Source organism: Metopolophium dirhodum, chromosome 9 (genome assembly GCF_019925205.1).
Source record: "Metopolophium dirhodum isolate CAU chromosome 9, ASM1992520v1, whole genome shotgun sequence".
Lineage (NCBI taxonomy): Eukaryota > Metazoa > Arthropoda > Insecta > Hemiptera > Aphididae > Metopolophium > Metopolophium dirhodum.
Genome location: NC_083568.1, coordinates 16,002,295 through 16,018,467, shown reverse-complemented (window position 1 = coordinate 16,018,467; position 16,173 = coordinate 16,002,295). Strand labels below are relative to the sequence as shown.

The 16,173-nt window shown below is 27.3% G+C and overlaps 1 protein-coding gene across 3 annotated transcripts in view; it reads right to left on the bottom strand.

Moving 5' to 3' along the window:
• LOC132951959 (protein eva-1 homolog C) overlaps positions 1-16,173 on the bottom strand; it is a 223,095-nt gene that overhangs the window by 62,899 nt on the left and 144,023 nt on the right. For all 3 annotated transcript variants that reach the window (XM_061024036.1, XM_061024038.1, XM_061024037.1), the window contains exon 2: positions 2,786-2,982. In XM_061024036.1, the coding sequence (XP_060880019.1) occupies positions 2,786-2,982 (197 nt within the window). The remainder of the gene's footprint in view (positions 1-2,785; positions 2,983-16,173) is intronic.

Here is a 16,173-nt window from a genome sequence, read left to right as displayed (position 1 = left end):
GATTGAAGTAGAAAAATTACAGTTTTTTTAAATTGCTAATTGGATTTAATAAACTTTAAAAATGGTTTCGATGCTATGGTTATTTTTTTAAATTATCTATATTGAAGAATTTTTTGTTATTATCAACATTTTCAAATGCATATATTACTTTGAGTGTTCTTTTCTGATTTAAATGTATAATTAATTCATTTATTTTTGAATAATAAAAGTGTTTTGAATTAATTTATTTCTACTCGTACCTAATTGCTTGCTTTAATTTAGCCTGTTGGCACTAAACACTATTTATTTATCTCCATGTATATAATTATAATGCTGTAAAACATATTTTTATAAATTTGGGTAAGTATTATTTAATTGTGATAAATAATTTAAATATTTTATATATTACATTCTTCAAATATTCGGAGAAATAATTTTTGAAATAATAACGACCCTAATAATCTTGATTCGTTAGTTAAGATAATTAGTTGATTCATCACAAGGTTTACTTAATGGTAATTGAAGGTTATGCGTTTAGGACTCTATGGTGTTGTAATGTTGTATAAATAAAGAAGACCCCTACGTGTACGTCGTATAAAACATTAACATTTTAATTTGTTAATGGAGAGAATGATGTAAATAACTACATGTCTACATGGTAATTTTATTTAAATAATATTATATTTACTATAGTTGTAAGATTATTTACAACTATTTATTTTGTGGGTTTTATGTAATACTAATGGTAAACTGGGTTTATGTTTGACACAACAATACCCCGATGTTAAACACAACAACACGATGATGTTAAAAAGTGTAAAGGTTTTTGAACAAAAATTCTTATAATATTGAAATTGGCCCATCACATAAATTGTTTGGTTGATGTTGCATCTTACATATTACTATACTACCATAATAATTAATAATATTATGTTTAAAAATAACCTTGTTTTATTTCAGTATATTATTGTAAAATAGTAAATATTTATTCCCTGATGAAAATCAGTCGATTTTCTGAAATTACAATACAATTATTTGAATACAACCTATTATGATTCTGTGGAACACGTATTTGTATAGGTACCTACATTATTATTTAATATTATTTTGTTGTATAAACAATACATGATCTGGACATATTTTTTATTCGATTTGTTATGAAAAATTATATTTTTGTATAAATTTATGTTTATTTCATGTGTTTGACACTCGACTGAGCTGAACCGTTCACTGGGAAAATCAACACAACTGTTTAACACTTCACAAAATGCATTTATAGGTAGGCAAATTTATGGAAAAATTGGTATACTTAAATAGTTATTTGTAATTCGATAATTGTATATTTGTATGGAAATATTGTATCATTATTTAAAAATGGTACATGTGATAAATCGAACTGTATTTACAATTATGGCCAAACTATTATTATCCACTTCATAGTTGAGCTTAAATCAGAAACACAGGAACATTCATTTTTGAAGTTTTAACCAAATATTATTTAAATATATTCTGATTGATCCAAATCGTTTGTGCATTATTATGAAAAGCCATAAATTAAATACATATTTTTGATTTTAAACTTTTAATTTAACCTAACTTATGGAGTTTTCCGCACAAAATTGTGGGGTTTTTTCATTTTTGAATGAGATTTGATCAAAATTGATCAGCAAATTGAACATTGAGATTGATGCACTGCGCTTGCTAGAGCAACTTTGTTTTCGTGTCCCAGGCAACACCAGGTTTCAAGATCTGTTTCATCTAGCAACGAGTAGGTTCAACTTCGCTAAAAATGCCCTCATTACAAGAATGATATCCTTAACTAATACCAACCAACGATCTTTTGTACCAAGTCCACATTTTTCTATCTAGTAAATATTGTTAAAGTTTATGTTTACACTTATCTATTGTTATCTCAAATCACTATTATTAAAAGCCAAATGGCGTTAATTTATAAATTAACTAATTAATTAATTAAATCTGGTTTTAACATCCGTCATCGACATTTGTAATGATATCATTTTCATGCTCAAACAAGTGGACGTGCACACGTCATATCAAGTATAGCAACAGATTGCTTGAGATAACAACAGTGAAATTTATTCTGTAAACAAGTGTTTTTTAATTGAAAATGATTTTTTTTTCGGGTGATACGTAAGTAGCTAAGTAGGTATAATATGCAAAAATAAATCACAGAACAATAGTATTAAAATATTTGTTTTGGGTTTTCAGTTTTATTTCTTAAATATTTATGGTTTTAGATTCTGAGTGAAGTGAGGAATGTATTGCTATTTTGTAATTTATTTTCCACGTTTGACAGATTATTTTGTAGTACACCAATTTATTCCCTCTCTCTCACTCTTTACCATCACCACTGTTTCCGTCTCTCTTTATTATAAATTGATTTAAAAACTTATACGATTTATTTTCATTTCACTCATGCCTTTGAATCAACATTTGTTTTTATTCGTCTGTATATGACGCTCGGTATACATAAATAGTGGAGTGGGGTGAGAGGAGATTGTTATTTATTAGATATTTTGTGGAGTAAAGGAGTGTGTCTATTTGTTCATTACAAAACGGCATAAAATACGCTTGATGAATCACAATCCCACCGTGTTTAACATTTTATAAAAATAAAATAAAAAATACCAACGTCAGGTAGGTACCAGCTGTACTACCGACTCATAGGTACTTAAATACAATTTGTGCAAGTTGGTGAGATTTTATGCGCATGCGACGTAGATCACGCTGCTTATATCTCATTAAGTGTATATTATTATTAAATCATATATTCGTTTTGGCGTACCTGTAAGGCCTGAGGCCAGCTGCAGCTGTTGTTGAGATTGGCGGCAAGTCTGGTGTCGGAGCAGGGCAACGCCAACGAACCCGGCGTGTACTGGGCCGACTGCACCGAGATGATCGTACCGGTTGGGCACGTCAGCGCCAACGATTGGGTCTCGCAGCCCACCCTGTGGTATGTCCTGAGCGTACCGGTTAACAATGCTGGGGGAGGAAAAACAAAAAACAAATTCAAATCTCGAGACACTAATATTTTATTTAATAAATTATCGTAGTCATATAGGTTATACCTGGCTATAGTTGTTATTTAAACATATTTTTTTCGACGAATCGTAAATGTATTTTTTTAATGTCGCGTCGCGCAAAGTATAATGATAGATGGGCTCGAAATAAAACCCAAAAGCAGGTAGGTAGGTATAATTACCTACCTACCTTTTATAAAATATTATATAATATCACACGTGCGCTCGGTGTTTATGTGCGGAGAGTCATCGGCTTAGGATGCGTTCTCCCACAGGGGTACACACGAACTTTTGCGTGTGACGTATCAATATTTTGGGCGTTTCCTTTTTTATTTACCTAATGGATTCGCGAGTAGCAAAGGGTGTGGGACCGTGTAGGGTTAGAGTGGGAGTTATGCTATTGCTATTCTTCATCACGCTCAGTTTCTTTTTTTTTTTTTTTTTTTTTAATTAGGTAACCCGCGGCAACATAGGCCATTGGGTGTGGGGAGGGCACTGTAGGTTTTTATATTTGGAAGGTTTGGTAGGTTTTATATTGGGTAGGTTGGTACACGTGTGTGTTGTGTTTGGCAGAATTTCTAATGGGGCACCCGTAGGTTTCTGCCGTGCCCCGGGGTGGGGGGATGGCGGCACTTGTTCTCCGGACACCGTGACTTGCACGGAGAAAAATGCCGCCCAGTGGTCGAGGATCGAACTCGGACCGGCTGTGCCGAATCCGTCGCGTTAGACCACTCGGCCACCTCGTCCCCCACGCTCAGTTTCGTTTCGATCCATTTTCACTGCGGTTTCCGTTCTATTTGCTCAGTTGTACAACAATGACTACCAAACTTGTTTGGCCAAATTCGGAAAAAAAATATTCGTATATAATATGTACACGTAATAATATATATATTATGTTATACACCATAAAAATTACATGGAAATAAATACATAAATACTTCTTAAGATATAACGCAATGTTATTGACGATAACAATTTTATTCCCCACAGACGCGTATTTTAAATAAAATTATACATTTTTTTTTCATATTCAAATATTGTAAACTCATTGTTTATTACGGTTGTATAAATTTATTTGTATTATTACTTTATAACGACGTTCTAAATTTATATTACATTAAATATTTTTCAATCAAATTTGTAGCAATAACTCTTACAAACGCCATCAGCTGGATATATATGCAAAACCAATTTTAGAAAATTCTTGTAATCTTATTTTAGATACTCAGCGAAGCGAAATATGCAAATATAAAAATGATGTTTTTTTAGTTAGTTTTGTCCGTCATCATGTTTATTAGCAGAAAAAGTGTTCAATTTCAAATGGAATTATCTATTGATTGGTCATATTTTATATAGTTGGTGAGATTTTAAAAAGGTAATTCTTAATATTTTTTATTAGTATTCCAAACATAATGAAAAACAAAACCAAAAAAGTTTTTTTTTTTCAATTTTGGTTACTTTACTGTCATAAAAATGTAATCAACAAAGCACTTGAATTTTGCATTCATTATTAACCTAAACCTAATTAATATTTATCAACATTTTATAATTTATAAACATTTTTCGAGTATAAGTAATACAAGATACAATATTATTTATATATTTGAAAATTGTCTAAACCTATTTTTATGTACTATTGTCCTTAGTTTATACATTTCAATAACTCAGAAACTTCTCATTTGAATTTTGAATTAGATACATCAATATGACAATATTATATATAAATGTTACTATCTGGGTGGGGCATAATATAATATGTGCAGGCGCTTTTGTTTTAAAATATTTTTAATGCCCTAAAAAAAGAATTTAGTATAATATGAAAAAATAATTTTATATGAGACTCAAGCCAACAAAATTCAAAGGCAGATATATATCTATATTTATATTATAGAGTATAGTTGTACTATATATTATCATATAATTCATATATAGCCATAATACATTTTAATATGTAAAATATATGTCTTATAATAATATAACTACATTTTTTTTTATTAAGATAAACATCATATTTTTAAGATTTTTATAAATTGCATGTACTTACAACGGTATTATAATAATATTATAGTACTGTGCCCTGTGTGGATGTGCCTAGGTTGACATCGAAGCGCGATGACAACCGAAAACCCGGTCTTGTTATATCCCTGGCGACAATTTTCCATTCAGCAATCAAATTAATTTTATTTTATTAATAAATTAACTATATTATACATAATATTATATATATACATGAAATCTGATTTGGTTGTATCATTGTTTAAAAAAAATATTTTGATTGTATTTGAAATTGACGTTGATTTTAAATTATAAATAGTTTAAGAATATTCAAAATTCAAATAGTATTCAATGCTGAGTAATTGTTGACCTTATTTTGTATCACAATAGAGAATTTTAATAACGGATTACGATATAAATTCAACTCAAAAATAAATCATTATCGATGACAGTTAAGGGTCTATAATAAATATTCGCGGAAATACTAAAATCGAGGTATGCCATCTTTAATTCAATTTGAGGAGTGTGACTTCGCGAGTAAAATTATTAAAACTCAAATTCATATACATACGCACATGCCATATTTGAATACACGTTATTAAGGATGCGAAAATATTGATTTATTTTATTTTATCAGCCTGATATATAATATAATTGTGTCAATAATTCAATATTGTGAAAGGTACCTATCTTGTAATTTATTATTTATTTAAATAAATACGTATTGTAGTAGTTACAATTTACAACACAGCATATTATACCGTAGGTAGCTATGGAATTTTTAAAATATTTGAATTACAGTTGTATTTATTTTAATAAACAGAATAAGACATGTATTTATAACATTCTAACTTGAAAATAAAAATCGTAATAATCTTAGTATATTACTGTATTTTACATTATATGTATAGTGTATATTGTATAATGTATTTTATTGTTTTTTTTCGTTTTTTTGTAAATGAAATTTACTACACCAAGTTTTGTATCTTTAAACTTTTTTATTTTATTGCATTTAATAAATCACTTTTGTTTGTAGAGTCTTTTAGTAAGAGAATTATGTGTTTCAAACATTTCTCACATAATATTTATATGAGGCTCTTAAAATCCCCAAACGAAATGGTTTCTTTTGAAATCGATGTACTTAAACTATTATCTGTAAATGTTTCGTAGGTGTAAGCGTAACGCCACAACATATACGAAATTCTAAAAACGACAAAATATTTTTGATACAGGTTACTAAATTAACTTTTTTCAGACAAATAATGTCAAGTGCTGACCCTTTAATCATATAAATCAGATTTTTTTGGAATATAATAATAATAATCTATGAGCTGTGGGTAATTTTTTTTATTTATTGACGAGATAGGTACCGGAAACGGAAAAAAAGGTTTACCATATTTTCGATATTTATGTCCCGAGAATAATAAATATCGATAATCAAAAAACATCGGAATAAATAAATACGTATCGGTGTGTACGATAATAATATTATAATCTAGTATTTTACATATTATATTGTGAGCCGTTTATTGATTTACGTTGTTGTATATTTTGTAAGTTATAACATGTTTATGAAAATAGTTTGATACAAATAATAATAATAATAATAATAATAATAATAATAGGTGATTTGTATCATGTCACTTGCTATAAGATACGTATATGTACATAATAGCTTGTTGTTTTCCGTTTAGTTATAATGATAAATGGCCAATATAGTACCTATTGCTGAATGTTAATATTATAATTTACACTATTATTTGTACTAATGAATTATAAACCTTTATAATTATTACGTTTTTGGTTTAGCTTCAAAAGTATTGTGTTATAAAATATATTTAAAAACGTTGTATGAATCATATTTGAAAATAAGTCATAACAATAAAATGAAAACCAATTTATCTTGATTTGAAAATTAGGAGGAAATAACTGTAAAGCTTAGGTATATTCAGGCAATATTGTATTGTTAGTTAAGTTTACATAATCATTATAACCGTAAAGCAATTAAACATTATTTGTACTAATTATTTAGGCTTTAGAGTTTATAATATGTAACTTATGTAATGTAGGTAGGTACAAAAATAATTAATTACAGACAACATTTTACAACAATTATGCAGTAGTTTAGGTATCTGCATGTGCCAACATCATTAAATAAATTAAATCTTATATTTAAAAAAAAAAATTGGTTTAATCATTGGAGCTTTTTTTTAAACAAATCGTACCTACACGATGCAATAATCTGCAATAGACTTACAAGATTAATTTAAAAACAATTTTTGAGCATTGCTGTTTGGCATCTATTTTAATAATCATTTTTGTTACTTAGGAGAAAACATCGTAGATTGACGGAGTATATATTGTTGTATAGGCATTAGCAATTTTATTTAGAAACAGTTAACATAAATAATAAATATACATAATAAAAATGAATTAATAATTAATATATTATTAAAATATTAAAATGTTTTGTTTACTATACCTATGAAAAGTTCAAGTTTTTCAATGCTTAAAATAATAGCAAAAAAAAAAAATGAATAGGTAGGTACAAATTAATAGCATCATTACATGGTTTTTAATGTACAGTTACTTATTGCAATAAGAACATTTTTGTTTGAAAAATTAAATACAAGCTAGTTAAAAAAACAGCATATAAAAATAATATATTAAAAATTGAATGAATTGCATTGAATGTTAAAAATCACAATAGGTGGAATACTAAGAAATTAGAATAACAGCCTTTTTTTTTATTATTATTTAATCCGCGGCAACTTAGGCCATTGGGTGGTTTTTTAACTGTGTGGGAAGGTACTATAGGTTTAAACACGTATTACACAGTTTGGCAGATTTTTTAGTGGGCACTGGGCACCCGTAGGTATTTACCATGCCCGGGTAGGGGATGGCGGAACTTCTCTCCGGACACCGTGACTTGCCCGAAGAAAAATGCTGCCCGCGGCCGAGGTTTTAAACCGGCGTCGGTGCGCGTCACAACCGACGTCTTAGTCCGCTCGGCCAATACGTCCCCCACTAAAGTTTTGTAATTGATATAATTTTTTATGAATTACATTTCAAAACAATGATAATATAATATGCAGTGCTTTCATAGTACATGGTATAAATATTTAAAGTATTTAAACAGATTTCAGAAATATTTTTTTGGAATAAAACTAACTTATTATATTAATATAATTATTACAAAATATGTGTAGGTATTTCATTAATTTATGTATCAATGTTGACTGATAAAATGATATACCTGAAATATAGTAATGACCTATACATCAGAGGTACATCAACGATAACTCTCAATAATAAATTGTTGAGGAAGGATCGGTTAGTGATTATAATATCATGATATTGAAAATATTATGAGCTCAAATAGAATATCTTATAAGTTATCTTAAGTTTGTGACAATATTAAATTTGTTTACACAAAAAAAAAATAATTACAATGACTTTCACATTGTTTTACAAAACTCTGGTTTTATTAAATTAAGAACAATGTTTTTTATGTTGTAAACTATATTTATTTTTTTTGTATCATGTTATTATTATTATTATTATTCATTATTATTAAATAGGTATAGTTTTCAGAAATATAAAATACAAAAATTGCGGGTATCGTATACGATTTTCATTTTTTGTTTAATGCATTTTTTATCAACACGTCCAAAACATGCAGAGTTATTATACCTATGTGAAATTAGTCAAGTAAGTCTTAAATTGGTTTAGTGGGCACAAACATATTATTTTTATAATATATTACTGTAATTCATAATAATGAAACAATTAAGAATTGGTACATAGGTACTTATATTTTTTTTAGCAATTTAATGAAAAATTACAAAAACGTATATTTTAATTTAGAAACTATATTTTTATATTAAGTGTGAAACTTTCAAAACTTTTTTATTTCAATTATGCGGTTGCTTTTTAAATTTATGGTCGATAAAATTTGAAATATCTTTGAGTTAAAGCTTTAAAAAAAACTCAGTTAAGATATCATTAAGAATTCTAAATAGTAGAAATTAAAATTAACCGTGGAAAATGTTTCTTAAAACATTCAGTATTCAAACGTTTTTTTAATATATACAATTTCAAAGTAAATACATACAATTCCGAATAAAATATACATCGATAAGATTCTATAATTTATTATATTATAATTATTATTTGCATCGCTCTTTAGATTATAGTATACGACTTACTATGTTAAAATAAAGCATGATGATAAAATACTTCATTAAAATGTACGATTAAAAAAAAAATAATAAATAAATAGATAAAAAAAATTAAGTCCATAAATAAATGTTCATTGTTTTTACTAATGTTTCCCAAATGTCGATATGCTAAATTTTAATATATGTATATAATAAACATTCTGGTGGATTATAACAGCGGGAATCTCATTTCGGATTATCCTTCGTACCTATATAATATTATTGTATTGTTTCGGTGGTCATAAACCAGACGACACGAGAGTCTACCTACCCTATCCCGTCCGGCGATGGTGTTAATTAAATAAATACAATTAAAATTGTCAGTCCCTTGCACGGTGGGATTCGGGATTTAAAAAAATAATTTATTATATTACGTTTCGTGTATACTGCAGCGGTTTCCATGTGCATATTCAAATAGATTGAACACATATTATCACAGCAAACTACCATGGTCACAATGCGCTCTTCGAACGACATATGAATAACTACTATAATTATGGCCGCAATATGCTCTTTGAAAGACTTATATTTATAAATGATAATTTAATACAATTAAATGCAAACGATTGGGTGTATAAAAAATATCAGAATGAAACTCTGCCGCGTCTATAAAGTACCCACCTAAATATATTTTAATTAATTCGACGTGAAAGGAATACATTTTTCTCCCCCATTTTAATTATTTTCAACAATCGTACCAACGTACATATGCAAACAGTTTTAGTTTTATTTGTTTATAAGATGGGCCTAATTATACACTCGGGATATGTGGCCGAACCCTTACATACGTGAGGTTATATTTCACAATATTTCCAAAGTTCTTATTCTGTCCAAGTCCAAGTAAAATTAACACAATATTGAAACAGCCTTGCAGGGTCTTTTATGCGGAATCTCAAATACACTTTCCGAGGCATGGTGAAATTTGAGTTTATAATAATTAACAAAAAATTGTTTTATTTTTACATGTTTTCGTGGTTAGCTAAAAAAAAGTAATTTGAGTAAAATTCATAAATCATAAATAATGAATATAGTAAGTTTTGATTTAATAAGTGGATTTGTATGAAATCTATCTCTTTCCAAAACAATATCTATAATTTGTTTACCAATACAAATACAATATCGACTGTAACAATAATCGTCGAATAGATAATTTTTTTAATTTCTCAATGTAAAGGCGTAAGAAAAAAATACAGAGAAGTATTGAAGAAATAAAGAAATTCAAGCAAGCTTGTTTTTAACGGGGCTTGGCTCATTTTTTAAACGAGTTGATTTATTATTGCTTTCAAATGTAATAATGTTATAATACATTAGTGTTCTGTGACGGGATATTTAAATTGTATGTATTTTTTTGAATATTTTGTTCTTCTTCACAGATTTTACCAATCGTTTAAACGATTTGTTTTAATTAATGTGTATAACATCTATATAAACAATTGTTATTTTAATAATAATTTTTTTAAAACAATATTTCTATTTTTGTGTATTATTTTTGAACATTAAATTGTTAAATTATTAATTTACATTATTAAAAATTAATACAATTTTGTATTTATAATTAAATTATTTTCAAAGTTTTTGGTTCGTAATTGCCGGGTGTTCCACAAAGATTTATTTATTTCGAGAAACGGAGTAATTTAAATTATATAATTTTATTGTTTAACTATAATTTTTTTTTCTTTTTTAGAACTTATAATGCAAGTATTGATTGAATATTTTATTATATTGGTATTTTAGAATAACTAAATGCGTTGATATACATTCATTAAATTAAAAAACAATATGTATCGTTTTCTGATGTGATGGTCATAAATAATTTCAATTAATTGAATGGCTATCAGACTATGTGCAGTACATAATGTTGATTTTTATTATCCATATGGATGAATAGTTCAATATTTTAATACTTGCTTAAATAAGGGACTGATAGGTAATAAATTATAGTTAAAAGATTTACTTATAATATGTTTACTATTAAGCATTAAGTTAGGATTAGGTAGTTTTAAATTTTAGTTAGGTAACCTTAGGATATGATTTCTCGCGTATTGAATTTATATAATAAAATATCGTAATTCGAGTAAAAATTACAGTCACTTAGTGTAATATTACACCACGTAATTTATTGTCTAATATATTTCTCTTCTGTGGTTGTTGATAAATAATTATATGGTACAGACTACGGATTATTTATATTCATCAATTCAAAGAATTATTTCAGGATTGAAAAATAATAAATAGAGCTTATGATTATTTAGGTTATTGAACTGTTCAGTATAAAATTAATTAAAATATCGAAAAACTTTTATGGATATTACACTTTTATTAATAAAAATTGGTTAAAAACCTAGTTGTTTAAAATTTTTTATTTTCATTGTATTTCACCAAACGATTTTAACCATTATTATAATTATAATAATGATTTTCACTATTAGTTTGAGCAGGAGAGATTTTTTTAAACATAAACTACTTATTTTCATAACCAATTTTTATTTTTCAAACAAAAAAATATACTTTTGATGTGTTTAATATGAATATGTAATGAAATAAGAAGAAGTATTTATTTATTTTTAGTATTTTTTTTTTACAATTTTAAATGTTTTCAGCAGTAAAAGTTTACTGATGAAATTAGTGTCTTACGTTTAAAAAAATGTAAATATGTATTTAAAAAAAATGATTTAGGCAGACAATATTAATTAGTTAAATTCACTATTTAATATTTAGCATTAAAAAAGAAAGTATAATATGGAAAAGAATTAAATAAGTTAATTGCTATAGGTAACCTATAACATTTATCAGATCTACAATAATATGTAAAAATTTATATCAGTAAAAATTATTTTTTTTGGTTAATCAAGTTTTATTGATAGATTAAGAAGCTGAATTAATGTTTTTTGTTTGTTGAAAGTTCAACCAGAATAAATAATTGTAGTATTTAAACTAAAGTGGAAAATATCGAGGTAGAACGTAAATTGTTTTGGTATCGGTTTTGCAATAATGTGGATCTGTATTGTTTTTTTTAGTTTGTATGTAATCACTTTCCCGGGTGAAGAAGTGCTCTAAAAGTTTCGTAGGTTCTCTATACATCGGATTTTGGACACAGGTGGTACTTTAGAGAGAGGTCGTTTTGGAATATCCCCACAGTATTTCCCAGGAAAATTTCGAAAGACTACGGGAAAACCACAACCATATACGGTATACCCAGTTAGACCTGGGGATTTGACTCCCAACGGAAGGAAAACTTTTGAATTATTCTACGATTTTTTAATAATCCTAGAGATATGAAATTTTCCTCGATTACTTTTTGGTTTTCATGTCATATACATAAGTAGTTTTAATTTCAATATCCTATTACATTAGCGGGCACATGTTACTCTTGTTATTTTTAACCAAATTTAAAATGTTGTTACTTAATATTTTTGTTTAAAGAATGAAACACCGATGGTATTATTGATAAATTAAGCTTTTAACATTTAGGAGCAAATTATTTATATAATATAGTTCCAGGCATGGTTAGGTTTCAAAGTATTTTAGTTTATTTCGAATATTTATAAACCTTTGAAATTTTCCACCTTTCTAGTTTCGATATAATGTGTTGATGATTTTTAATCTTGGTCAAAAGACTTCAATATTTAATAAAATAATAGGTGGGTACCTGAAAAGATTTTTTTGCAGCAGTTAAAAAATATTGAAAATACTTGATACCAATTTGTTTTGATAATCATATGAATTCAAAGTTGGACAAAATTGGACACTTAAACGATAATTAACCATTATTATATTTTATTTCTCATACAATTGTATAGTTACTTTGTTCTACCTAGTTCAAAAATATTAATCAATAATCAAACATATTTGTATTGTAATATATTTAACACTTTGAAATTTTCAACATATTTAGACAAATCCTAAGCTGTTTATATTATGAACCTATTTTACAACATTTTACGCTAAGCCAGTGTTGACTTATTAAAAGTAAGTTATGAAGGATGATTTTGCCAAAAAGTTAGTTCAATCTCCCGAATTAAGAAAATTATTTTAATAATATTAACAAAATATAACATTAACAGCTTTTCTTAAAAATAAATAATGATCCTATGCTCAGAATTACGGGTTTTTTTTATACGAATACTGGAAACTCACTATACAGCTGAAGCGAGTACTCTGGTTTTTTGTTTTAAAATTTTAATGAATTTATCATAATGATATATTCAAATACTATATTATATTTTTATTTAATGTCATTTTTTATAAACACACTGTTTAAATATAGTCACTTATATTATGCTTTATTTAGAGTTATTTTTTGAGTACGGTGGTATTGCTTTCAAATGATAGAACAGTCGTAGCTGTCATTGAAATACGTGAATACACGTATTCAGTATCTTCCCCGTTTAATTTAAATGTATTCCTTATTAGTAAACAATTCAGATTATTGTATGTGTGTGTGTGTGTGTGTGTGCGCGCGCGCGCGCGTGTTTTTTTTTTAATTTAGAGTTTTAAAACTATCTAAAAAATAATGGATAAAATACAAAATTATTTTTCTTCCATTTCTGACTCATAATAATCATAAATTAAATACAGTAGGTAACTACCAAAGTATCGATGGTAAAGGGTTTGTGTTTACGCCAATATGGGAACGTTAAATATTATAATAACCATTTCGATTCATATAAATGGTCATGATATATAGCTATATTTTAATATAACTGGAGTCTTTAGTGAGTAAATAATAGTGATGGTATTTTATTGTGTAGGCATATTAATATTGGAAAATGGTAAAAGGTCTAAATCTGGTGAAGGTTATGCTAACCGTACTAAAAAGATAAATTGAATATTTTTGTAACCATAGAGGTCGTCCGATTCTAATCGTCGTCGTTAATCATATTATACGAATCACACTACGTATCAATAAACCGGAAATACAAATAATGTGGTCGGACCTTTTGTCAGATTTTTTGAATGGTAAAATCCCTTTTAGTCTTTCTGAGGTCTGATGAACGATTTTAAAATAATTAATATGAATTGAATTGTAATTGTGTATTTTTCATCTATATTCTGAAGTATCTCACATTATGTATTTTAAAAATATAATATTGATGATGGTATGGTGTATATCCTATATATTGTCAATGCTTCGGTGTGTGAGTTATACAAATAAAATAATACATAATTCATATTTTGTTTATGAAAGTATACAATTTGATTTTCTAGCTATCATGATTCGATCAGCGTATACGGAGAAGTAAAATATTATGTTATGTTGTTTTTCTTTATTTATTAAACTATAGAACCAAATACATACACCAGTACTAACAAAACATTACCTTTTTTTACTGATCCAAGAAGAAAAAAATAAATTAAATTACAATGAGGACAACAAAAGCATATTAATTTAATTACAGTTTCATTTTACTAATGAGTTATAAATAATGTCATTAATTTGATACTGCGAGTAATAAATGCAAGTAAAGATTATCTTAAAAAATAATTAATCAGACTTTTAGGACATTTTGGAAGTCAATATTAATTATTATGCGTATTTTTTGTTTACACATAATTATCTAGATACTGAATAATAATGGACGGAAAATAGCTGAATCGAAACTTTTCATTGAATCGTTTTTCTTAATTTCACGCATGCTTTCTATATTTAATTCAAACAATTAAACGTAATGAAATCGATCACCTGGTAAATTTTAGCTCCCAATATATAATTCGTAGAAAATACAACTCGTCGGATAAAGTTAAATATACCAATTAAAAAAAAAAAAAAATACAAATGTACAGTCTGTAAACTTTTATCGACTAGTTTGTACCTGTTTGTACTTCGATCCGATAAAAAGAAAAACAAACAAAGTATTTTTGACTGGCGTTTAATATAGATGCTATGTTAACCTATTATTATGAAGTCAGCGCAGTTAATATTATAATATTATTAACAGTCAGAGAGTCGCGCGTAGACAAGGGCGAATGTATCGAACACACCCTTCGCGAGGATATTGTACACTTTTGTCGATAGGTACTTGTCACTTATACACTCTGGTTGGCGCAGGCGATAATATCTCAATAATATTATTGTGATGGTAAAAGAAATGTAAAATAAAAAATAGAAGCTGCACCGCGCGAGTGTAACGACGAAGCTTTATGTACGTATATGTGTTATATATACTTATATAGGTACCGCGTGCGGCTTTTATAATATTTGCATTTTGACTGGTGACTATTATATTATGTGACCTTTATATGTGTGGTGTACTTAAACGCGTGTAGTGTAACGCAAACATTGAAACGTGTGTAAATTACGATATCTAAGTGGCAAATACGATATTATGTGTAACACATATAGTTGTATATAATACTGCTGTTCAGCTAATAGTCGACGATAAAAATGCAGAAATATTTATATATCCCATGTATTCGATGTATTATATTTTAGAAACACCTAAACTATCAATATACGCGCTTAACCAATACCTTTAGTGAGACATTATAATAATATACGTGTAAATCAAGACTTTTTAGCTTCAAACCCATATCTCCCCTCCTGTGCAAGACAAGAACAAACAATATGGTCAGTGGTCACGTATAAAAATCGGCCACATAAACATCACCCACGTTCACTTTGTGCGAATTCTACAACACATCTTTAATATTTATAAAACACCTCCTCCTCGAATGCCCAAACTTAGCCAAAAAGGGAAAAATCTTTCCACAGCCAACAAATCTTGAAGATATTTGAAACATTTTAATTGAATTTCCTTAAAAAAAACTAATCTGTACAAATGAATCTAAATATTTTACATATGTACTATTATAGCTATTACTAATCTTATTACTTAATTACATATTTTGTAATGTATGATTATTACGATGAATGTACATATTATTATAATGTAAAATATAATATGTAAATTGTTTTTTCCCGGCTAATGACTTCACTG